Genomic DNA, 25207 nt, shown 5'->3' with positions numbered 1-25207 from the left:
TTCCACATTATATTTATTTATCAGTTGATGGACCTTTATTACCACCTTTTGGCTATTATGACAAATGCTACAATGAGCATTCATGTACAAGTTTTTGTGTGGGTGTAAATTTTCATTTATCTTGGGCATATAACTAGGAATGGAATTGCTGATCATATAACTCCATGTTTAATCTTTTGAGGAACTACCAACCTATTTTCCAAAGCAGCTATCCCATTTAACATTCTTACTTACCAGCAGTACATGAGGTTTCCAGTTTATCCACAACACTTGTTACTGTCTCACTTTTTCATTATAGCAGTCTAGTGGGTGTGAAGTATATTTCATTGTGGTTTTGATTTGCTTTGGTGGCTACTAATGTTGAGCGTCTTTTACATGTACTTGCCATTTTTAGATCTTTTTGGACAAATGTCTGTTCAGATCCTTTGCCCATTTTAAAATTGGGTTATTTGTCTTTTTATTACTGAGTTATAAGAGTTACTTTAGACACAAATCCATTATCAAACATTTCTAAATAGTTTCTCTTATTCTGTGTTATCTTTTTACTTTCTTGTAGATAGTTTATTTTGAACTATCATAAAGAATGGTTGCATTGAATGGTTTACTAGATTTGCATTAATTTAATTACCTGTATTGTTTTATTTTATTTATGTGTCTTTGAAAGAATAGTAACTTTATCTTGATTAGCTATTAATACTGTTTTACATCACTGGATGTGAATCCAGATACTAACAGATTATTAATTTTACTTTAAGACCTTGGATTACTTACCTTTGAATTGAAATACCACATAGATTAAGATTAAGATGACCATTCTGGCTGTAAGGCATCTGAAACTAAAACAATATTTAGGGTTTGGTTTTGTTTTTTTAAGTAGGCTCCACACCCAGTATTGGGGCTTGAACTTATGAACCTGAGACTGAGCCAGCCAGGTGCCCCAAAACAGTATTTGTTTTATAAGCCAGAATTTTATTTTTAGCAAAGGTTAATAACTACTAGTTATTTTTATGACATTTAGTCTGAGAGGTATACATTTTCTTGGAGATTCTGGCTTGAAAACACTGTTAGCAGTTTAATTTTTTAAGGCTAGCCTTTTTAGAAGAATGCGATGGTATACCATACTGCGCGAGCCTTTAAATAGTACCCAAACTGATGTTCCCAGTCACTCTGAAAGTCAAAGTAATTACTGTTTTCCTTTCTGTAGTAATAACTGCAAACTAAATTACACATGAATTTTGGACATGTCATTTCATCACATTCTTGACATATTAATCATAAAAATATTTGTTAATGTTATATTTTGTTGTTTATTAGTTTAATTAATTAATTAGTCTAATATGGAAAGTTGATCCTTAGTTTAGTCCCTTCTCATTCTCTTGCAAATAGGGAAGATAGGAGGGCATTATAAATATCTTTGTTAGCTTTTTAGTAGAAATTATAAGGAGGAAAAAATAAAGGCAGTCGAATTTTCTACAAGACTCAGTTGAAAGACCTCTTAAGGAGTTAACCAGTATGAAAAAGATGTCCTGTTGGTTATCCAACAATAAATTCTCAGTTCTCTGACATCAGCTATAGATGTTCTGTAATTCAACTCAATTATGACACTACCTGAAATTAGTCAGACCCCCACAGGGTCTGATCCCTGATCAGTTCCACAAGATCACCCCCACTTCAGATGCCAGCCCCAAAAGGATACCCAGGCTGCCTGTACTTCTGCTTAGCCAGTTGCAAATTCAGGGATTCTCTCAACCCTCCCTACCCTCGGTTCAATAAATTGCTAGAACAACTTACAGAACTCAGAAAAACGCTATATTTATACAGTTTATTTTAAAGAATACAGGTGAACAGCCAGGTGAAAACATACATAGGACAAGGTTCAGAAGGGTCCTGAGCTCAGATATTTCTGTGGAGTCAGGATGTACCACCAACCAGGAAGCTTTCCCAAATCTCATTGTTCCAGAGTTTCTGTTGAAGTTTCATTACAAAGTCAGGATTGATTAAATCATTGGCCATTGGTGATTGAACTAAACTTTCAAGTCTTCTTGCCTCTCTGGAGGTGAGGTGGCAGGTGGGGAGTGGGGTTGTGGAATGAGACATAAAGACCAAGTACATATATTATGTTGCATATGCTTAGCCAGTGTGGATCAAACACCCCCTGTATTCTAGGTATTGAGGATAGGAAGAGTAAGAAGACATGCATGTGTTCATGGAACTCACACTGTAGGTGTGGAGACAGAAACAGTGAAGTTGCATCTTACGTGGGAATTAGGTTCTGAGGCAAAGGTATGAGGTTAAAACCTTTTTTTTAGAATTAGGCAGATTTTCCCTTGATAGTCTCTTAAACTGCATGAATTCTATCATACTATCTTTTAATAAGTCCAGCAGCTTAATTTTCCTTATTTACAGACACAGACACTCATCACTTTCCCTCAGCTCTAGTCGAAATAGTTAGCCCATAAGCAGGGCCATGTTTAATGAAAATTTATGAACTGTATCGTTTAATCAGAATCACACTTAGTTGGCACTTTCAGTAGGGGGTGCTTCCACTTTAGAAATACGAAGGAACTGAAACTAAGGAATAACATTTATATACCCTATCTCATGACACTAGGTCATAAATTTATTGACTGGGCATACTGGCACGATTTAATTACATTCTCATTGTCATTCACTTGATCTACCTCTCTACCTGAGTCTCTTTCCATCCCCCTTGATTCCTTCCTACCTGTAAATGCACATATGATGTGATTCCACTGTATGTAAACAGTGTAAATTCATAAATATAATAGATTTATATAAGTGCTCTGAAGACACAAATGAGGAAACAAGTTGTGCACTTAACTTTTGTAGGTAGAGGAAGGTGTATATAGTTGAACTAAACAAGGGAGCTTGACCTTAAAGAATGAGAATAGGAGTTATGGTATTTTCCATCTAAATACTAATCATATTTTTTTTTATTGTCTTCAAACAATTCTCCACATCAGCCATTTTCCTATTTCTTCAGTGATGATTCTTCTGGTAATAGGGTATATTAATTAATTCAAGGAAATAAAGTGAGCATGTTTGACATGGCTGAGGCAAAGGATTCTAGTCCTCCTAATTTTTCTTTGGTTTATGATGCTTCTGTAAGTTCTCACTTTGCATAGTACCCCAAATTGTACTGGCAAATGTGAAATGGGAAAATTGATACTCCCCATTGAGTTGAGGGCTATAGGGCAAGATATAATGTGTCCTTTGACTACCTACCAGTTCTGGGTAGTTTTATATCTGCCATTTTGTTACTGTTTTCTCTGTGTCTTATGCTCTTGTTGTTTTATTCCTTTACTGTAGTCTTCTTTTATGCTAAATAGGTATTTTCTGGTATACTGTTTTAATTCCATTTTTCCTCCTCCCTCCCTTTTTCTCTCTACCTCTCTCTTTCTCTTTTAGTTTTCTTCATAGTTACTCTGGGTATTACATTTAATGTGTTAATTTAAGACAGTTTGGATTAATCCCAGTTTAATTTTCATACAGGCATACTTCATTATGCTTCACTTTTCTGTGCTTTGCAGGTACTGTCTTTTTTTTACAAGTTAAAGGTGTGTGGCAACAGGCAATTCTGTCAGCACGATTTTTCCAACAGCACTTGATAACGTAGTGTCTGTGTTACATTTTGGTAACTTGCCGTATTTTGAACTTTCATTATTGTATTTGCTATGATTACCTGTGATCAATGATTTTGACTTGCTGAAAGCTCAGATGATGGCTAGCATTTTTTAGGAAGAAAATATTTTTTAATGTGTGTACATCATTTTTTTAAACAATGTTATTGCACAACTGGCAGACAATTATAGTGTGAACATTATAGTGTGAACATAACTTTTATATGTACCAGGAAACCAAAGAAGTTCATTTGACTCACTTTATTGCAATATTTGGGAATATTGTGGGAACTGAACCCACAATATCGGTATGCCTGTAGTACATAAAAACTTTACTCCATTATAATATTATTTATATAAATTATGTCAATTACACGTTATAAGCCTATCAACACAATTTTATAATTATTTACTTTATGCAACTGTCTTAAATGACATAGGAGAAGGAATTACAAAATACATGTTTATTATCTTTTGTATTTACCTATGTAGTTATCTTTATTGATATTCTTTATTGCTTAGTGTGGATTTAAGCTACTCTCTATTGTCCTTTCATTTTAGCCTGGAATGAGAGTCCCTTTAGTATTTCTTGTAGGTCAGCCCTACTAGTGACAAATTCTCTCATTTTCATTTAGCTGGGAACATCTTAATTTCTTCTTCCTTCCTACCTTACCCAGCTCTCCTTTGTTTTGAAGGGTAGTTTTGCTAGATACAGAATTCTTGGTTAATAGTCTTTGTCTTTCATCACTTTGATTATGTCATCCTCCTGGCCTCCCTGATTTCTAATGAGAATTCAGCTCTTAACCTTATTGAAGAAATTTTACATGATAAATTACTTTTCATTTGTCACTTTTAAGATTTTTTCTTTGCCTTTGGCAGTTTGGTTATGATACATCTTGGCATGGATCTCTTTGAGTTTCTCTTACTTGCAGTTTATTGAGCTTCTTATATGCAGGTTAATGTTTTCAGTCAAATTTGGGGGTTTTTTTGGCCTTACTTCTTTCAAATATTTTTCCTATTTCTTTTTCTGTCTCATCTGCTAAAGCTCACATTATGTATATATTGGTATTCTTCATGGAATCCTATAAATCTCTCAGGCTCTGTTAATTTTTCTTCATTCTTTTTCTTTTTTGTTCCTCATATTGGAAAATCTCAGCTGTCCTGTCTTCAAGTTCACTGATACTTCTACCAGTTCAAATATGCTGTTGCAATTTCTGTTGCAAGAAATTCTGTTCAATTTCTTGCAACAGAAATTAAAAATTGCACTTTTCGACACCAAAATTTTTTTAATACCAAAATTTACATTTGATTTTTTTTTAAAGATTTTATTTATTTATTTGACAGAGAGAGATCACAAGCAGGCAGAGAGGCAGGCAGAGAGAGAGGAGGAAGCAGGCTCCCCGCTGAGCAGAGAGCCCGATGCGGGGCTCGATCCCAGGACTCTGAGATCATGACCTGAGCCGAAGGCAGCGGCTTAACCCACTGAGCCACCCAGGCGCCCCTACATTTGATTTTTAAAAATAATTTCTGTCTATTCATTTATATTTTCTGTTAGGTAAGACATGATTCTCAAACTTTCTTTTAATTCTTCAGACATGATCTCCCTTTGATCTTTGAAAAAAATTTTTAAGACTTTATTTGAGGGGGAGGGGCAAAGGGAGAGGAAAAAGAGAATCTCAAACAGACCCCCCCCAGTGCAGGGCTCAGTCTCACAACCCTGAGATCACAGCCTAAGCTGAAGCCAAGAGTGAACTGTTTTTACCCACTGAGCCAGCAGGTACCCCTCCTCTTCGAAATATTTTTAATAGCTGGTTTAAAGTCTTTGTCTAATAAGTTGAATGTCTGGGCTTCTTTAGAGACAGTTTTATTGACTCCTTTTTTCCATGCTTCTCTTTTTCTTTATCTTACATTTTTTATTGAAAACTAGACATTTAAAATAATTTGACAGGACAATCCTATTCTTCCCTATCCCCAGGATTTATTATTGTTTTGTTGTTAGTTGTTTGTTTCTTTAGTGACTTGCATGGATTAATTCTGTACAGTCTCTATTTTTTGAAGTCTCTGCTCAGGTAGCTTATTGGTCATTTAATGATTGACCAGAGAGTCCTTTAAATGCATTGAGCTAATAGGTCTCTTTCCACTTTTTGTTGAGGGCCTCTGTGTATTCGCATTTTGGCGCAGAGCCTCAAGGTCAACCATAGTGAAAGATTAGGGCCTTCTCATCCCTTCCTGAGAATGCCTGCAGCTCCACACATGTGCATAACCTTCTAAATTTCAAGAACTATGTCAGAGCCTTTCAAGTTCTTATGAACATTTCAGTCCTCAGCTTTTCCTTTTAAGGTTTTTGTTCAGCCTCTTATTAGCGACAACTGGTAAAACTCCCTCAAGCAACTGTGATGTTAAACAGTTGCTGCTGATTGTTTTCCATAAAGATGCTACAGATAGTACTGTACACAGAGAGTGAGCTCGGAGTCTGATCAAATACAGTACTGAGAATGGAGCTTTTCACTTGTGACCAGGTAGGTCAAATAGTGACAGTTTTCTGGTGATCAGGCTTTTGGGGAACTGTAAATCTATTTTGGTCCCTCCAGTGCCTGCTTGGCTAGCTGTTTTCACAGCTACTCTGGAGCTCCGGCAGGGGTGCTGGGGGTGAGGAGATTGGATTAGGGCAATTTAGAATACCACAAAGCTTGCTGTTCTTGCTAAGATTCAACTGATTTTCTTGAATAAACATGTGTTGGATTGTCACAGGCCTTTTAATTATCTTACAAAATGCTGAAAAAAGTGACAGAATTTCCCAGTGTTCTTGTTGCTATCACTGAGGAGCAGGCTTTTAAAGGTTCTTCCTCTGCCATTCTGAAGTGTTTCTTGCCATTTCTATATACATTTATGTGTGTCCTTCTCCCAGTTTCTGATCCAGCCTTTCATTGCTTGTGTTTCTCTTATACATTTCTCATGGACTCTTGGAGCTTTGTTTCCATGGCTAACATACTTATATTTTCAAGTATTTGCCGATACTACTTTTTCTTGCCTGGCAGCCCTTTTAGGGAGTCATTCTCTCATATCCCACACAAATCAAAATCCTTTATTCCCCTCTTAAATATTACTGTTCCTCAAGTTTCTGACCTATGCCCCTTCTTTTGTCTCTGTATTCTCTTGAGCATTTTTACCCATCTGTTATTCAGACTCCCAAATCTGTCTTCTTCTCTACCCAGATCTCTCTCTCAAGCTCAACATCTGTGCTTAATATAAATCTCCATTTGGAAATTCTATAAACACCTAAAATTCCACAAGTTCAAAATAGAAATCAGCCTATTCTTCTTTCTCAGTTTTCTCTGAATGACATTTACATCTACCCAAAAATTTGCATCATCCTTGATTCTTCCTCTTTTACCGTACTCCCAAGTTCTAGTCAGTTACCTCTAAATTTTTTGTGTCCTCAGTCCTTCTTGATGCTTTCTCCATCTCTGCTCTCTCTTGTGAATTACTCTAGCAGCCTCCTAACTTATTTTCCTATTAAAACTCTGTCCCTAGCTTCTCTCACAATGTGCCCACAAGGGAACTTTATAAAATGCAAATCTACACAGATCGCAGAATATATACACACTCTCACACTTACATATGCATACTTGGCCTTTCTCTCCATTGCACTCTTTGCTGCTTCCTAACTACATTTTTCCTGTTCCCAGACCATGCGTATTCTCCTTTGCTTTCAGATTTTTGTATATACCACAGCATTCTGTCTTTGCCCTTCTGTTGCTTCCTCTGGAAAGCCTATCAGTAGTCTTACAAATCTGCGTCTTTTGGATATAGAATTGCTGTACTGTAATTGCCTATTTACTCATCTTTATCTCTGTGTAGAACATAAAAAGTTCATGAATTCTGAGACTGTGATTATGAGCAGCCTATGGTGGACTTTGACAAAGTATTTGAAGACTAAAGAATTTATGTCTACATTTATGAATGAAAAAACCAATCGTGTTTAGCACTGGAAATAGAAAAATAAATTATACAAATGCATAAATTGGCCTTTGAGACATCTGGTTCTTGGGGGATATAGTTCTGTTAGTAATGTGGGATTGTAACTTTAAACCAATGATTTTTTTTAAAAGATTCCATTTATTTATTTATTTGGGGCAAGGAGCAGAGGGAGAGGAACAAGCAGACTTCATGCTGAGCATGAAGCAAGGCTCAGCCCGATACAAGGCTCAGTCCCATGATCCTGAACCAAAATCAAGAGTCCAGCTGCTCAACCAACTGAGCCACCCCGGTGCCCCAAAGCCAGTGATTCTAATAAAGCCATGTATACTTCAGTCGAAGAAATAAAATGGCATGAATAAATGTGAAACCCCAAAGCATTATTTACAATGGAGAATATGAAGAGAAACTGTTTAACAAAGTTATATGCATATGCCCTTTGTAAAGTTAATTATCATACTTAGTTTTTTGTTGTTCTTGGTGGTGTTTTTTTTCTTTAAAGATTTCATTTGTTCATGAGAAAGAGAAGGAGAAGCAGGTTCCCCACAGGGAAGGGAGCCTGATGTGGGACTCGATCCCAGAACCCTGGGATCACAACCTAAGCCAAAGACAGATGCTTAACCAACTTAGCCACCCAGGCACCTGGTGGTGGTTTTTTGTTTGTTTGTTTTAATTTCTGGGTCATTTAAAAGCAGATGACTTCTTCCTACCTTTCTCTTAAAGAAATTGGAAATTTCTTTTGGAAATTTCCAAAATATATATAAGGAAAAAGAAGATAAATCATTATCTTGTTTACTATGGTAAAGATACGTTTATAATTGAAATAAACCTGAATATCACCTGAAATAAATATATCATAAACATCTCTTCACACCAGGAAATATATTTCAACACCATCTGCTGCTGAGGTTGGCAAACTTTCTATAAAGGGCCATATAGGGGGCACCCGGGTGGCTCAGTGGGTTAAAGTGTCTGCCTTCAGCTCAGGCCAGGATCCCAGGGTCCTGGGATCAAGCCCTGAATGGGGGGGGGGTCTCTGCTCAGTGGGGAGCCTGCTTCCCTCCCTCTCTCTCTCCCTGCCGGCCTCTGCTTACTTGTGATCTCTGTCTGTCAAATACATAAAATCTTTAAAAATAAAAATAAAGGGCCATATAGTATATATTTTAGGCTCTGGGGGCTAGAAGGTCTCTGTTGAAACTACTCAACTCTGCCGGTAGCAAAGCAGCAATAGACCATTCCGGATGTGGCGTGTTATGATAACTTTGTATTTATAAAAACAAGCAGTACGTGGAATTGGTATGAGAGCCATAGACATGATACAAATTTATCATAATTTATATCCTATTTTTGGAAATTTGTAATGTCTTCATTTTTTTTTTTTTACTGTTGGTAATACTGTCTTAACATCTTAATATCTAAATTTTCATGTACATTCTTGTTTTTTTCTTAGAGGATAATAGATGATAGAACACTTAGTTTTGCTTGGTTCATTTTGTGGTTTTGTGAGAATGGGAAAGAAAGAGTAAAACTTTAAAGAGAAGCAATGAAAGACTTTGCTTAGAGGGACACAGATTGTGGTAATGACAATGATATAAAACTTAAAAAATAACAAAAATTCCATAAATACACATTTTCCTTTTCACATACCAAGCTTTTCTATTTAATAGCTCTGTAGAGTTTTTAAAAAAAAAAAATCTTATGTATATTGAGTTTGAGATTTGGGAGATAGGGTTGCAAGTTACAAAATAAGCATTTCTTATTCAGTCTCCTAGTATACTCTTAGGCCAGCATGGTTTTGATTGTGGTGACCAGTCAGCTTATTTTAAAAAGAAAAAAAGACGTTAAGCTTTTCTGTTCTAGATGATGAAGTCTCATCGGTTAGAGCGGGGATTGGCAAACTACTATCCATGGACCAAATCCTTTCACTACCTGTTTTCATAAATGAATTCTTATTGGAATAGCACAGCCATGCCTGTTCACTTATGTATTTATTGTCTGTGGCTGTTTTCAGACTACAGTAGCAGAGTTAAGTAGTTGTATAAAACATGGTATAGCCCATAATGTCTAAAATATTTACTATCTGCTACTTTATAGAAAAAAAATTGCAGACCTCAGAATTAGAGGAATGGTACTTGTTAGTCTTTCTGCTTATCAAAAGTGTATCTACAAAGAAATACAGGTAATTTTTCTGTGAGTAAACTAATAAGACTTTAGATGCACAATTTAAGAGACCAAATTAAGAGACCAAATATAGGCACTTAAAATGGAGGAGAAAATGTGGGGAAACGACATAAGAAATGTTGGAATACAGAGGTCTTAATGTGTACTGTACATCTAAATTCCTAAAAGATTAGATTCACAATTCCCAAGTACTGGCTGTTACAGAGGCATTCACCTTGGTTATAGAAGCCCTCCTTACACAGAATTGCAAAGTAGCCACCTTCACACAGTTTTGCCATGGTGTCTTTAAAAACCAGCAGTTATGCTGTGACAGGTTTCTGTGGATCTTTCCTGGAACAACTTTATTGCAGTTTCTGAATTAGACAACATCAAATTGGAAATCCCAAATTCTAAAAATTTTTGAAACCCATGTGTGTAGACTTATTCTCCCAACAACAGTCTTTATTCCTAAGTTTGCTGCCTTAATTCAGTTTGACATGACAATAAGAGAGGACATTCAGAAATTAGGAAGATAAAGAATGCCAGTTGCTTGCTTGCTTTGGATCCACATGTTACTTAGACATAGCTTATTATTCTAAACCTTCGAAGAATCCTAGATCATTTAGCAGGGTTTCAAAATAGCATAGCTTTCACTAATTTTATATAAACATTCTTTAAAAGAATCCTGTGTGCGGAGCTCTTTGGAGCATAGTGAAAAAGCCTCTGGATTGAAGTCACAAGTTGTTCAACTGCGCAACTAACTAGATGTTGCAAAAGCCCGAATGTGCAGTACAAGCTACCTAGCTCTGGACTTATATTACTAGAGAGAAACCATTAATTAAATACTTAAGTCACTGATTTTAGGTTTCTCACAGCAGAATCTAATCCTGACTGATGAGGGTGGAGCAGAATAGCTTATCTTCAAGGTACTTTATGTATGTGTGGCCCCACACTGTGTGGTGTAGAGCTGATAGAGGGAAGTCTATAGAAGTGGTCTGTATCTTGTCAAGATAAAGCAGTGCTGTTATGGAACTGCAAATTTTACAATAATAAAAGACCTGTTGCCAAAAAGAAATGGAATCTCACATTGATTTTTACACATTTCTTATTCCTAGTTTAACTTTTTGAGTTTCCTATTCTATCTTGTTTCTCATCATTTCTTTTCTGTGATACTCATTCTATATTAGAACCATTAAGTGCAATGCCAAGAATTCTTGTGCTGTGTTTTCAGGAGGTTGTTCTTGAGGAAAGGTGTTAAGGCACCGAGCCATCCCTAGCTGCTGGAGAACCAGAGGGAGGTACATCTGTGTTGATGTAATGACTGCAGCTTTGCATGGGACTTTGGGTTAGTCAGGGTAGGAAAGTGCACTAAGCTGGGGACTCTTCCCATCACCTATGTCCCCCTAAAACGCTGTAATCCTTAGTTGTATCAAAGTCCCTCTGTTTTCATAGGTTTTTTTTCCCCAGATACTCAAGGCTTTTACATCATTCTTTTCTCCTTAAGCAGTTACTCTGTTTTACTGAGGGTTTGTTCATCCATTTAATAAGTATTTATTAAGCACATAAAATGTGCTTTGTGTTCGGTCCTGGGGATATTATGATCATTCAAACACAGCACCAGTTGCAAAGAATTTTCAAATGGGAGAGTCAGATAAGAAAACAGGCATTTCGGGCGCCTGGGTGGCTCAGTGGTTTAAGCCGCTGCCTTCGGCTCAGGTCATGATCTCAGGGTCCTGGGATCGAGTCCCACATCGGGCTCTCTGCTCAGCAGACAGCCTGCTTCCCTCCGTCTCTCTGCCTGCCTCTCTGTCTACTTGTAATCTCTCTCTGTCAAATAAATAAATAAAATCTTTAAAAAAAAAAAAAAAAAAAAAAAAAAAAAAAAAAAAAGAAAACAGGCATTTACATTACAAAATAAGAACTGAAGAGTTAAGGATTAAGGAAGCCGATATTCGATAGAACCAGCATGGTTAAATGAAAAGAGCATTGATTTTAGATTTTATTGATCTGCTTTTAAATTTTGATTCGATTACCTAGTAGGTATGTGATTTGGGGAAAGTTAAGCTTTGTGATACTTGCGAGGTTTTTATGTTTTAGAACTGAATATATGTGTAGTACCTAGTTCAGTGCCTGCTGAATAAATTATTTCTGCTTTATTCCTAAGTCATAAACCACAAATTATTGTAGCTTCAAAGCTGTGAAATAGAAAGATAATGTCTTTATGCCCCTACTTCACAGGAGATATGAAAAGTATTTAAAAAAAAAAAATTCTGTGAACTCTGAACACCCTCCCTATAAAGAAACTTGTAGAAATCAGGTTTTATAATTATTTCTTGTAAAATTTATCCAAATTTCCATTATTGAGATATACACACTGTAAAACTAGTATCTTAGTAACTTAGAAACTTATAAAATATACTATTACACTAATTCTTTTTTTTTTTTTTTTTTAAGATTTATTTATTTGAGACAGAGAATGCACAGTGGTCAGGGGCAGAGAGTCTTTTTTTTTTTTTTTAATTTTTTTATTTTTTTCAGCATAACAGTATTCATTATTTTTGCACCACACCCAGTGCTCCATGCAATCCGTGCCCTCTACAATACCCACCACCTGGTGCCCCCAACCTCCCACCCCCCACCCCTTCACAATTCTCAGATCGTTTTTCAGAGTCCATAGTCTCTCATGGTTCACCAGGGGCAGAGAGTCTTAAGCAGACTCCACACTGAGTGTGGAGCCCGACACTGGGCTGGACCTCATCATCCTGAGATCATGACCTGAGCTGAAAGCAAGAGTCAGACGCTCAAGCGACTGTGCCGCCCAGGCACCGCACTATTACACTACTTCTGTAATCACTGGTCTTAGATTTATTTGTCAACTTAAAAGAGGATACTTTTCTGTCTCCCCATCTTCCTTACCTCCATGGTTTAGCATTGCCACATGCTCTTAAACAAATTGTGGTTTATGTCCTGAATGGTAATGGATGTAACATTTTTTATGAGATATTTAAAAAGCATTGTTAAAATTTAGCTTTTTTTTCTCTTTAGAGAATTAAGAAATTGCAGTATTTAGTAGATATAATCAGATTTGAAATGAAACAAAATAATCAACAATTTGCTTTTAAGTGGAAAGGTTTTTTTTTTTTTTTTTTCCATTCCTTTGAAATTAAGCAACATAACTACTGCTAACAATAGAAACTGGTCTAACAGCAGCACAATTTATAGTTCTTCAGAAGTGTGAAGTTGGTAGTTGAAATCCAAATACTGCACTTGAGAGGTTATAGATCTTATTCCATTGTGTGACTGGTCTTTCTAATTTTGCTCTGCTGTATGTAATAACTGCTCCAGATTTATTTGTTAATTCTGTTATAGCTGTACCTTAAAAATAAGATAAACTGATGTTAGTCACTATGGTGTTAAATACATCAACAGAACATAGACCTATTTTCTGTGTATTTTATATAAATCATTCTAAATTATAAATAGGGAAAAAAATAAGAAAACAAATAGTTACCTTCCTGCCAAAAAAGGAAAAAAACCCCAGTGAAGCAGAGTGGAATAAGGGATGGGGAAGAAGCCCAAGGATTGTGTTGGCAGGGCAGTACAGTGATAGTGACAGCATGAAAAAAATGGATACGTTCTTCCATCACTGCCATTCTCCCTGTTTGAAGTAGACAAATGGTATGTACCCAAGGGGACCTAGGGACAGTGCTCTGAGGACAGGAACCACTTCTATACAGCCCTGCCAGATTCATGAGAGTAATGGTGCATCTGTTTTTTGTTGTTGCTGTTGTTACTTAACCTTGTCATGGATACATTACTGTTTCTATGGCACTTCTTTTGTGGGTTCTTACTTGTATTACTTTCTTTATCATAGCTAACCCTGATTGTCTGTTGGCAGGTCAGCACCGTTTACCCCTTTTGCACCTTGCCCGATAGAACGGCTTCCTGGGAAGTGTGCATGCTTGTTTTTTCACCTCTCATTCTGTTTCCCCCTCGTCCCAATCCACCAAATGTGCAGTTTAGATATCTAGAGGTCCATTATGGACAAATGATCTGTAGAGGTTTTCTTTTGCTTTGTTTTTGTCATTTTTGGTTGTTGTTGTTGTTTTCCTAATAGCAAAATTTTATTATTACTCTTCCTCAAACCCCCTTCCACACCCTTATAGCAAAATTCCACATACTGGAACTGCTTTTACCCTCTCCTTTCTCCTAGAACAGTCGCTGTCTCAGGGAATTCTCTTGTTTGAAAACCTTTATGCCAAGACAGACATGCACTGATTTATTTAAAAAACTTTCAGTGAGTTTCTGTAAGATTCATAACACTGTGCTAAGTGGTATTATTATAGGGCGATTGAATGAAGTATGTAAAACCAGTGAGATTTTGTGGGTAAAATACTCAAACATATTTTCACCAAAACTACTCTTTCAATCATACTATAATGCTATGTTTATAAAATGCTTCTAAATGTTCTGTTGTAAAATGCAGTTAATATAGGTGGCTTTAAATTATGGGTTAATTTTTTTCAACTCTATTCCTAGATAAGCTGTATTGTCATTAGAACATTTAAATGATTTGCATTCTGAGCTTGTAATGTTAAAATTTTAAAATACATCTCAAGACTAAACTTTATAATTTGTACATTTTTAGGTCAGAAGACATGTCTTCATCTGCATGGCATCTTTCCTTACCTCTATGTGCCATACGATGGTTATGGACAGCAGCCAGAAAGCTATCTTTCTCAGATGGCATTCAGTATCGACAGAGCACTTAATGTGGCTTTAGGCAATCCATCTTCCACTGCTCAGCACGTGTTCAAAGTGTCATTAGTATCAGGAATGTAAGTATATGTTAACTTTTTTTAAATTTCTTTATTTGTATTTCTAGTACCATCCCAAGTAAAGAAAACCTGTCTGATTCAGAGATACTGTTTATTTTTCTTTTACTTCTAATCTAATGGAAGTAAGGCAGATTTTATGCTGTAATTTTTTTTTTTTAAGATTTTATTTTTTTGTCAGAGAGAGAGCACACAAGCACAAGGAGGCATAGTGGCAGGCAGAGCAGAGAGAGAAGCAGGCTCTCCACTGAGCAAGGAGCCCGATGCGGGACTCAGTTCCAGGACCCAGGATCATGACCTGAGCTGAAGGAAGCGGCTTAACCAACTGAGCCACCCAGGCATCCCTATGCTTTAATTTTTTAAAGTAAATTTTTATTGCAGTGAAAGATGGTTTAACCTTTTCCATTTCTCCACTTCTTAGAACTGTATAATTTCATGTGATTTATTTTAACATATTTATTGAGCATTTTCCATTTGCTAGGCACTATTCTAGGTGCTTGGGATATATTGAACAAAACAAAGATCCCTGCCCCCATGGAGGTTATATTTTAGTATTTGAAAACAGAACATAACTTAAAGATATGACACAAAATAAATGTATTTATTACATGATAGTGCTATGGAACAAAGATGTAGAGTAGTATATGATGGATCCATAGTGTAGGGTAGGAAAGTGGACTGGTGGCAATTTTATACAAGGTCATCAGGGAAGGTGGCATTGACAAGGTGAATGACATTTGAGCAAAGACTTAAAGGTGAGGGAGTAGGAATTACATGGAGGTGATCAGAATGGAGGAAAAAGAGAGTAGGACAAAGTGAGGTTAGAGAGATATGAATGGATGGAGATCATGTTGGCCAGTGGTTCTTTTTTTTTTTTTTTTTTTTTTTAAAGATTTTATTTATTTGACAGAGAGAGATCACAAGTAGGCAGAGAGGCAGGCAGACAGAGAGAGAGGGAGAAGCAGGCTCCCCGCTGAGCAGAGAGCCCGATGTGGGGCTCGATCCCAGGACCCTGGGATCATGACCTGAGCCGAAGGCAGAGGCTTTAACCCACTGAGCCACCCAGGCGCCCTTGGCCAGTGGTTCTTAAAGTATGGTTTCCAGGATCACCAACATCAGCTTTACCTGATTTGACAGCTAGGAGAATGCATCTGTCAGACCTCCAAATACAGCAAGCATGATTGAACAACAGCCCCACCAGCACGGTGAAATCTATCTATCATTCCATATGAACTGAAGCTGCTTTCCGTAGGCTATTCCTAACCAGTGGCTAAACCTGGTAAGGGTACGAAGGCAGGCCTGTTCCTTGGAGACCCTTGAGAACTCTCTGAAATTCATTCTGCACTTTGATTAGAATTACATTACAATAGAAGACATTTCTACTGCTCTTCCCTCTGTCCCTCTCTGTTTCACATGGGATCAGACATGTATCAAGTTTGGTAACTATCCAAGGCTCTCCTGGGTACCTCCTCATTTTCTCTCAGTTGTTTCCCCTGATAAATTCTTGCATATATTGGCATCTATTTCTCAGAGGACTCAGATTAACATACCTAGGAACTTATTTAAAATATATTCTTGGGTCCCATCCTACACCTAATGAATCAGAACTCTGGTGGTAGGGCCCAGCAATTTGTGTTTTAATAAGCCTTTGTAACGATTCTAATACACATTGAAGTTTGAGAACTACTGCAGTGGGTTGTTCTGAGGACTATGACTTTTACTCTGAGCTCTTGCAGAAATTTGAGTAGCCAAAATTTAACTTAAACTTGAAAGGATTACTTTAGCAGTTCTGTGAAAAGTAGATCATCGGGGATAAGGGTAGAAGCAGGGGAGAGCATTAGGATTCTGTTTCATTAATCTGGGTGAGATGAGAAAACATGCTGACTTGTACTTAGGTAGTAATGGGAGTAGTGAGACGTGGTCAGCTTCTGGATCTGTTCTGAGTCAATAAGCTTTGCTATCTGATTGGATGAAGGTTGTGACAGGAGTCAAAGATGACTATAAAAATTTGAGTCCATACTGCTAAAAGGATGCAAGGTGCAGGCAGAACAGGCTGGCAGGGAAGATTTGGAGCTCATTTTAGAACATTTTGAGTTCAAGATGTTTATATGAAAACTATCTTAAAGTCTCTCTATTACTTCCACCTTAATCTAGGCTTTCCTCTGGACCATCACAGTATCTTTTTAATGGAATTTCCTTCTATTTTTGTCTTGCTCCAGAGCCACGAGGGTACTCTTCTTTTAAGATAGACTGAATCCTCGGGGCGCCTGGGTGGCTCAGTAGGTTGAACCTCTGCCTTCGGCTCAGGTCATGATCTCAGGGTCCTGGGATCGAGTCCCACATCAGGCTCTCTGCTCAGTGGGGAGCCTGCTTCCCTCTCTCTCTCTGCCTGCCTCTCTGCCTACTTGTGATCTCTGTGTGTCAGATAAATAAAATCTTAAAAAAAAAAAAAAAGATACACTGAATCCTCTTAAAATCACTTAAAATCCTTGAATGGGGGTGCCTGAGTGGCTCAGTGGGTTAAAGCCTCTGCCTTCGGCTCAGGTCATGATCCCAGGGTTCTGGGATCAAGCCCCACATCAGGCTCTCTGCTCAGCGGGGTGCCTGTTTCCTCCTCTCTCTCTGCCTGCTTATGATCTCTGTCAAATAAATAAATAAAATTTAAAAAAAATCCTTGAATGGCTTCATATTGTTAATGGAATGAATTTAAGCTTTTTTTTTTTTTTAAGATTTTATTTATTTATTTGAGAGAGAGAGACAGTGAGAGAGAGCATGAGCAAGGAGAAGGTCAGAGGGAGAAGCAGACTCCCCGTGGAGCTGGGAGCCCCATGCGGGACTCGATCCCAGGATCCCGGGATCATGACCTGAGCCGAAGGCAGTCGTCCAACCAACTGAGCCACCCAGGCGTCCTGAATTTAAGCTTCTAACCACAGCCTATGTGATCTGACCCCTGCCTACCTCCATACTTAAGTTCACTATGCTCCATCTAGAAATTCTATATGGGACTTCTTTCAGTTCCTCTGATGTGCTGAGCTCTTTCCCAGCTTCATACGTGCAGTTTGTTTTCCTTGAGTACTCTATCCTTCTCCAGTCCTTTAAATCCTTTACCTCTTCAAAGAAGTTTTTTCTCTGATTTCCTTACTTAAAAATAGGTTGTCATTATTGTTATTCTGTATCTCTGCCCATTCTTTGTTTCCTTCAGCACTTAATGTAGTTGGCAATTATTTTAATTTTTGTTTACTTAATTTTTATGTATTTCTCCCACTAGCATGTAAGCTCTGCAAGAAGAAGGACCATGTTTGTCTTGTCCACCATGATGTCCTTAGCACTTTGTATGGTGTTGGACACTTAGTAAATATGGCTCAGCAACTATTTGGTTGCATAAGTGAATGAGGTACAAGTTCACACCTATCCTATGATAGTAACAATTAGGTTAAAGATAATTATCAGCTTTATATTCTAATTTTTTTTTTTAAAGATTTTATTTATTTATTTGTCAGGGACAGAGGGAGAGAGAGCGAGCGAGCACAGGCAGACAGAGAGGCAGGCAGAGGCAGAGGGAGAAGCAGGTTCCCTGCCCAGCAAGGAGCCCGATGTGGGACTCGATCCCAGGATGCTGGGATCATGACCTGAGCCGAAGGCAGCCGCTTAACCAACTGAGCCACCCAGGCGTCCCATATATTCTAATTTTTTAATGTTTAATAGTTTCTAAGGAATTTCCTATACATATTCTCATTTCAAAGTTGAGTTTCCAAACGGCCTAGTAAAATGAATAGTTATCAGTCTTTTTTTTTTTAAAGTAAGCTTTTTCCCCAACAGGGCTTGAACTCACTACCCTGAGATCAAGAGTCACATGCTCTACCAACTAAGCCAGCCAGGCATCCCACTTACCAGTCTTTCTGTATTTTTAATGGGTATTTTCTTAAAGGCATTGTCATGGTTTTAAGAATCAGAATACCTGAGGTGAAAGATGAGCTGTTCTCTGGCTGCCGTTCTCTTTTCCCCTTATTCTAACTTTTTTCCTAACCTAGATCCCTTTTTTATGACCATACATTTTAGCTTCTATGATTATTTTAGTCCTTCAGTTTTTCCTACTTCTTTAGACAAGGTTGCGTATAACTACCAAATTAAAATTTGTACAGGTTTAATTCCAGTCTTTTTGGATAATGCATTATCCTGAGGCTAGGTCAAGAGATAGGATTAGGACTTTAGGCTCATTTCTGGAATTCCTTGCTATTTAGCTGCCATGATTCTAGAAAATATCCTAAAAAGAGATTCCTAATCCATGTAAGTTGAGATCTTTTGCTATCCATTTTCATTTTCCTTCTTACTGTTATTAAAAAACACTTAATTATCAGATATTTTTTTAAGCATAAAATATCTTTTCAAACTGTTCCATCCTGCCTTCTTCCATCCAAAGGATCTCCCTGTTGAGGAATTCTTTTAGCAAAACCAGCTGAAGAAGCCAACAGCAGGAAGTAAGGGTTGCCAGTTAGATTTTACAGAAGCAGAAAATTGAATTTATAGAATTTCTAGGCTATATTTTGGGGCCATAGATGTGAAAACAGAATCCTAGATTTATAAAGAATTTTAGAGGTTTGATAGTCTTAACTTATAATCAGTTTTTGAAATTTATGAAATTTTAATTGTAAAACCCTAAAGATTGTTAACAAAACCAAAACAAAGCAAAGCAAACATGTACTACACTGCACATTTAAATTTTTCCCCTATTTATCTGGCTAAAAATAACTCGTGTCTCCAGGTAGAGAACTCTATTTATCTATATGAGAAATACCATAGCAGGAGGAATAAACAGTTGAAATTTTGCCAGTGAGAGAGAATGAAATCATTCATGTAATGTGTCTTTGTTTCATGGCAACAAAAATGGGGTAAATAGTGGCCAACTAGACGAAGTGGTTAAGTGTTTTTAAAACAAAGTAGGGCGGGGGGAAGAGTGAAGAAGGGTAAGGGATAAGGAGTGATGGTCAGAGAAGGCTTTTACGAGGAAGTGAGGAAGTTTCAGTAGTTTCTACCTAAAATGAAACCTAAATGAAGACTGAAAACAAACCATGCCGGTGTTCAGAGCAAGCTTTCCAGGCAGAGAGAATGGCAAGTACTTGAGAGTGGAGTAAGTTAGAGGTGCTAAAATGTTCAGGAAGGCTAAAGGAGGAGTGATAGGACACAAGATTGGAGTGAGGGGCAAGGACGAGATAAAGAACCTTTTAAGACTTGGTAAATAGTTGGGTTTTTGTTTTTGTTTTTTTAAATAGAAATTGCTTTACAACAATCATATAGATGGCTGTGACCTAAAAGCTTAAACTAGCTAGGGGAAATAAAAGTTTATACTCTAGATAATGACTCTGCTGCCAGATTATTCCTGTATTTGATGTCCTCTGCACTGTCCGACATGACAGAAATGGTATCCTAACGAGGATAAATTCTCTCTAGTGCCCATTATAAAGGGACAGTATTTTTTAAATGAAAGTGAATGGGTTTACCCACCTAAAGATTTAACCAACCACTTATTTACAGATAAACTCTAGGAAGATATGAAACTTTTTATTTTATATGCAAATTCATACTTGTTTATATATTATTTCTAATTATATCATCTTTGAAAGCGATAGTCTGGGGACACCTGGCTGGCTCAATCTATAGAGCATGTAATTCTTGATCTCAGGGTTGTGAGTTCAAGCCCCATATTGGACATGGAGCATACTTAAGAAAAAAAAATGATTATGGTAGTCTGTATATCAGAGGTACTGGTGTAGTTTCAGATCCTTCTGAAATGATGCAACATGATATTCCAACTTATTTCGTCTTGCACTGAAGACTTGTTTCTCTCCTGACCATGTGGGATTTTGCTTCTTCCTTTCCCCATTCTAGCTAATGCCCTTGAGAAAAGTCCAGCCTCAACATAATTAGGGTCCTCAAGTAAGGCCATGGTCTTTTCAATCTCTTAAGTTCCTGTCTGCACAGTTTTCGTAGGCTTCACTTGAGTTGGATGTGTGTTATGCACACACACGTGTATATGTGCATGTACAATATAGGTAAATTGTCTCTGGCTAGTGAACTTACAAAATCAATAATAAACAGAGACAAATAAGCAAAGTAAGATGAATGCTGTTAAGTTTTTTTTTTTTTTTTAAGATTTTGTTTATTTATTTGACAGAGACAGAGAGAGGGAACACAAACAGGGGGGGTAGGAGAGGGAGAAACGGGCTTCCCACTGAGCAGGGAGCCCAATGCGGGGCTCGATCCCAGGACCCTGTTATCATGACCTGAGCTGAAGACAGACCCTTAACTGACTGAGTCACCCTGGTGCCTCATGAATGCTATTAATTAAAGGACTTTATTAGTGAAGAAATACAGCTTTTGACAGAAAGAATGGGAAATAGGTCAAGAAGGTACTTGAAAGGTCTCTGGTTTTTTTATACATGGTTAGAGTAAAGAGAAAAGAGCTTTTTTTTTTTAAATTTTATTTATTTATTTGACTGAGAGAGATCACAAGTAGGCGGAGAGGCAGGCAGAGAGAGAGAGAGAGGAGGAAGCAGGCTCCCTGCTGAGCAGAGAGCCCAATGCGGGGCTCAATCCCAGGACCCTGAGACCATGACCTGAGCCGAAGGCAGAGGCTTTAACCCACTGAGCCACGCAGGCATTTTTTAATAGAGATATTATGATTGAAATTAAGGTGTGAATGGTTTACCACTCCTTTTTGTCCCTAGTTTTTGAAAGTCTTATTTTTAAACTTCTTAAAAGAAGTAACCAGATTTCAGTATTTTATATATTAACCTATTGTAGGTTTAATTGGCAGGTTTTGAATGGTTTTGTTTGTTTTTTAGGGTTTTGGTTAATAATATAAATAAGACTGAATTAGGTCACCTGAGTGTAATTTGGGAAACAAACTGCATTACTTCATCTCTGAATGCGGAAAATAATTTGAAATATCTTTTTCTTTTATTTCAGGCCTTTTTATGGTTATCATGAGAAGGAAAGACACTTTATGAAGATCTATCTTTATAATCCTGCGATGGTGAAAAGGTACAAGATAAATAAAAATATGAATAACTATCACTTAAGTATTTCGGTAATAATAAGAAAAATCTAGAAGAAAGGTTTATGTGGTTTGTAGCATTATTAAAGGAAGAGGCCATATGTATATTTATGTGCAAAGAGAGAGCCATAACTTGGCCTCTAAGAAGGATATTTTAAGAGTGAAAGGACCTTGCTTCATGGCCCCTTACTGCTTCTTTTCTGTCTTAGGTTTAGAGAGCTTGTAGAAGTAGATAAAGAGAGATGATGGCTGCCTTGTAGGATCTTAGTAGCCAGAGCAAATGTTCAAAACCAGGAGAAATTTGCTCTTTAGTTTCAAAGCAAAAAGAAATATATGAGAGTAAGGCCAGAGTATAAACTAAGAACTCAAAATCCTTTTGACTCTTTATTAATGTTAGTGAAATTTTATATCCCAGGTTTTTTGTTTTGTTTTGTTTTTTTCTTTCCCTCAGTAAGTCTGTCTATATCTTATTTTGTCAGAGGTCCTGGAGTCTAAGTCATTAATGGCAGGAAGGGCACATGTAAAGATTTCAGTCGTCCTCTGGGGCTCACAACAAGGGTTTTCATTCTGTGTGGTGATGAGTAGGGTAAAAGTGTCCTTAGAGAAATGCTTATTGTTGTTTTTTCAGAAGACCTCTCTGCTAGTAAGTACTAGGTTTCAAAAGGTAACCTTTTGGTAAGACGCAAATTGAATGTTTTCCCAGAGTGGATTTAGGCACCAAGAGAGGCACAGCCACCAACGATGTGAGGTTTATTCTGAATTAGGCCAACTGAGTGCTTCACTGAATCACTGCCTTAATCCCAATGGTTAGTTATTCCCTTCTCCAGGTAACCAGTGAAAACTAGTTTTCTCTATAATCTGCTCCCACCCTTATCCCAAACAGCTTCTGTTATGTAGGGTACCAAAACAGTTTTTCAGAACAGGCACTTACAGACAATGATGTTTCTTGTACCACTTCCCTTGGTCACACTTTCTTATATACATGGAGTCCAAAAGAACAATCACTGTGAATTCTTAACCTATCTTGTACACACAGTAGTGAGAGAGTAAACCTTAATCATTTTTACCCTTTCTCAGCCCCAAGTGTGCTAAAGGGGAACCCATAAATAAAATTTGCATAATCTTTAAAAATAGCCTAGTTCTATGTGAAGTATACATCTAATCTGTTTTTCTTCCTTCTGACTATAACAGTCAAATACTTATTAAACTCTTTCTAGTAAGTTTGCTTTAAATTATATAGTCAGGTTATCATAGTGCCTATTGAAATTCCCTGATTTATTGAGAGATTACCTGTATTCAAAATCTGGCTCTACTTCTTATCTCCTGGGACGATTTAGGCATGTTATTTACTCTGTGACTTATCTTCCTCATCTGTAAATTGGGTTGATGTTAGCACACATCGTTCTGATAATCAAATGTGTTAATATCTATAAGTCGCTCCAAACAGTGCCTGGCACATTATAGGTGCTGTGTTGGCTATAGTATATATGAAAAAGATTTTCATATTTTATATGAAATATAAAATTTCATATTTTATGTAAATTGAAATATTTATTTTTTATTTACCCTTGCTCTTAACTACTTTTCTCCCCAGAGGCAATTTAAGACTGTGGTGTGTGTCTTTTTTAAAGATTTTGTTTATTTATTTGACAGAGAGAGAGAGATCATAAGTAGGCAGAGAGGCAGGCAGAGAGAGAGGGGGAAGCAGGCTTCCTGCTGAGCAGAGAGCCCGATGTGGAGCTCAATCCCAGGACCCTGAGATCATGACCTAAGCCAAAGGCAGAGGCTTAACCCACTGAGCCACCCAGGCACCCCTATCCTTTTATTTTCCATACATATATACACACACATGTCCTCTTTTTAAAATTTCCATATACAGGGGCACCTGGGTAGCTCAGTAGGTTAAGCATCTGTGCCTTGGGCTCAGATCACAATCCTGGGGTCCTGGGATCAAGCCCTGCATCAGGCTCTCTGCTCAGCAGGGTGTCTGTTCTTCTTCTGTCCCTTCCCCCAGCATGTACTCGCTTGCTCTCTCAAATAAATAAATAAAAATCGTAAAAAAAATTTTGCACATACAATTGGTACCCTGCTAGAACGTAAGTCCACAGGCAAAGATTTTTTTTGCTATGTTTGATGTATAATCCTCAGTGTTCAGAATCTATGTGTCTGGCACAGAGTAGTCAATAACTTGCTATAGAATGAATCAATCCTATACATACCATTTGGAGACTGGTCTCTTGCTTTCTCTACTTGCTCATCTCCTATGAACTTTACTGCCATTCTTTTTTTTTTTTTTTAACATATAATGTGTATTATTTGCTCCAGAGGTTCAGGTCTGTGAATCGTTAGGCTTACATACTTCACAGCACTCACCATAGCACATACCCTCCCCAAGGTTCATAACCCAACCACCCTCTCCATATCCTCCCTCCCCCAACCCTCAGTTTGTTTTGTGAGGTTAAGAATTTCTTATGGTTTGTCTCCCTCCCGATCCCATCTTGTTTCATTTTTTCCTTTCCTACTCCCCAAACCCCCTACTCTGCCTCTGAAGTTCCTCATCTCAGGGAGATCATGTGATAATTGTCTTTCTCTGACTTATTTCGCTCAGCATAATACCCTCTAGTTCCATCGACGTCATTGCAAATGGCAAGAGTTCATTTCTTTTGATGACTGCATAGTATTCCATTATACACACACACACACACACACACACACACCCCGCATCTTCCTTATCCATTCATCTGTTGATGGACATCTAGGTTCTTTCCATAGTTTGGCTGTTGTGGACATTGCTGCTATAAACATTTGGGCGCACGTGCCCCTCCAGATCACTGAATTTGTATCTTTAGGATAAATACCTAGTACCTACTCTTACCACACCCTGAAATTTGTCCTGCCTCTGAGATTTTAAATGCAGACATCTTGATTTCTGACTACAGTCGTCTTCTTTTTTTAATTTTTGAGATCTAATTTACCACAAAATTCACACATTTTAAGGATATGCAGTTCAGTGATTTTTTTTAAAGTAAATTTGCTGAATTGTACACTTAGCACTATAATTCAGTTTTAGAACCTTTTCATGGCTCTAATAAGATCCTTTATATGTTGTTGGGGATTTTTTTGTTTGTTTTTAAGATTTTCTTTATTTCACCCAGAGAGAGACAGTGAGAGAGGGAATACAAGCAGGAGGAGTGGGAGAGGGAGAATCAGGCTTTCCACTGAGCTGGGAGCCCAATGCAGGGCTTGATCCCAGGACCCTGAGATCCTGACTTGAGCTGAAGGCAGACGCTTAATGACTGAGCCATCTAGGTGTCCCTCTTTTGTTTTGTTTTGTTTTGAGGCTTTAAACTCCCTGGACTCACTACTACTGCCCCATTCTGTATAACTTTCTCCTGCAATTAATTTCTTTCCTATCCAGCTTAGATTCTGTTCTCTATCTTTTCAACTCCTTTGTCTGCCAGGTTAACTATCAATTCTGGGTTAATCTGTTTATTTACCTTTTTTTCTCTGCTATAAACTCTGGCTTCTAATTACTGTTA

General features: G+C 37.5%; 1 protein-coding gene across 3 annotated transcripts in view; it reads left to right on the top strand.

The window, feature by feature from the left end:
* Positions 1-25207, top strand: part of REV3L (REV3 like, DNA directed polymerase zeta catalytic subunit) — a 187496-nt gene that overhangs the window by 40974 nt on the left and 121315 nt on the right. For all 3 annotated transcript variants that reach the window (XM_047734503.1, XM_047734501.1, XM_047734504.1), the window contains exons 2-3: positions 14428-14617; positions 21581-21655. In XM_047734503.1, the coding sequence (XP_047590459.1) occupies positions 14428-14617; positions 21581-21655 (265 nt within the window). The remainder of the gene's footprint in view (positions 1-14427; positions 14618-21580; positions 21656-25207) is intronic.

The sequence above is a fragment of the Lutra lutra genome, chromosome 6 (assembly GCF_902655055.1).
Source record: "Lutra lutra chromosome 6, mLutLut1.2, whole genome shotgun sequence".
NCBI lineage: Eukaryota > Metazoa > Chordata > Mammalia > Carnivora > Mustelidae > Lutra > Lutra lutra.
Note: the sequence above shows the minus strand (reverse complement) of the source record. Positions and strands in the feature narration are given on the sequence as shown.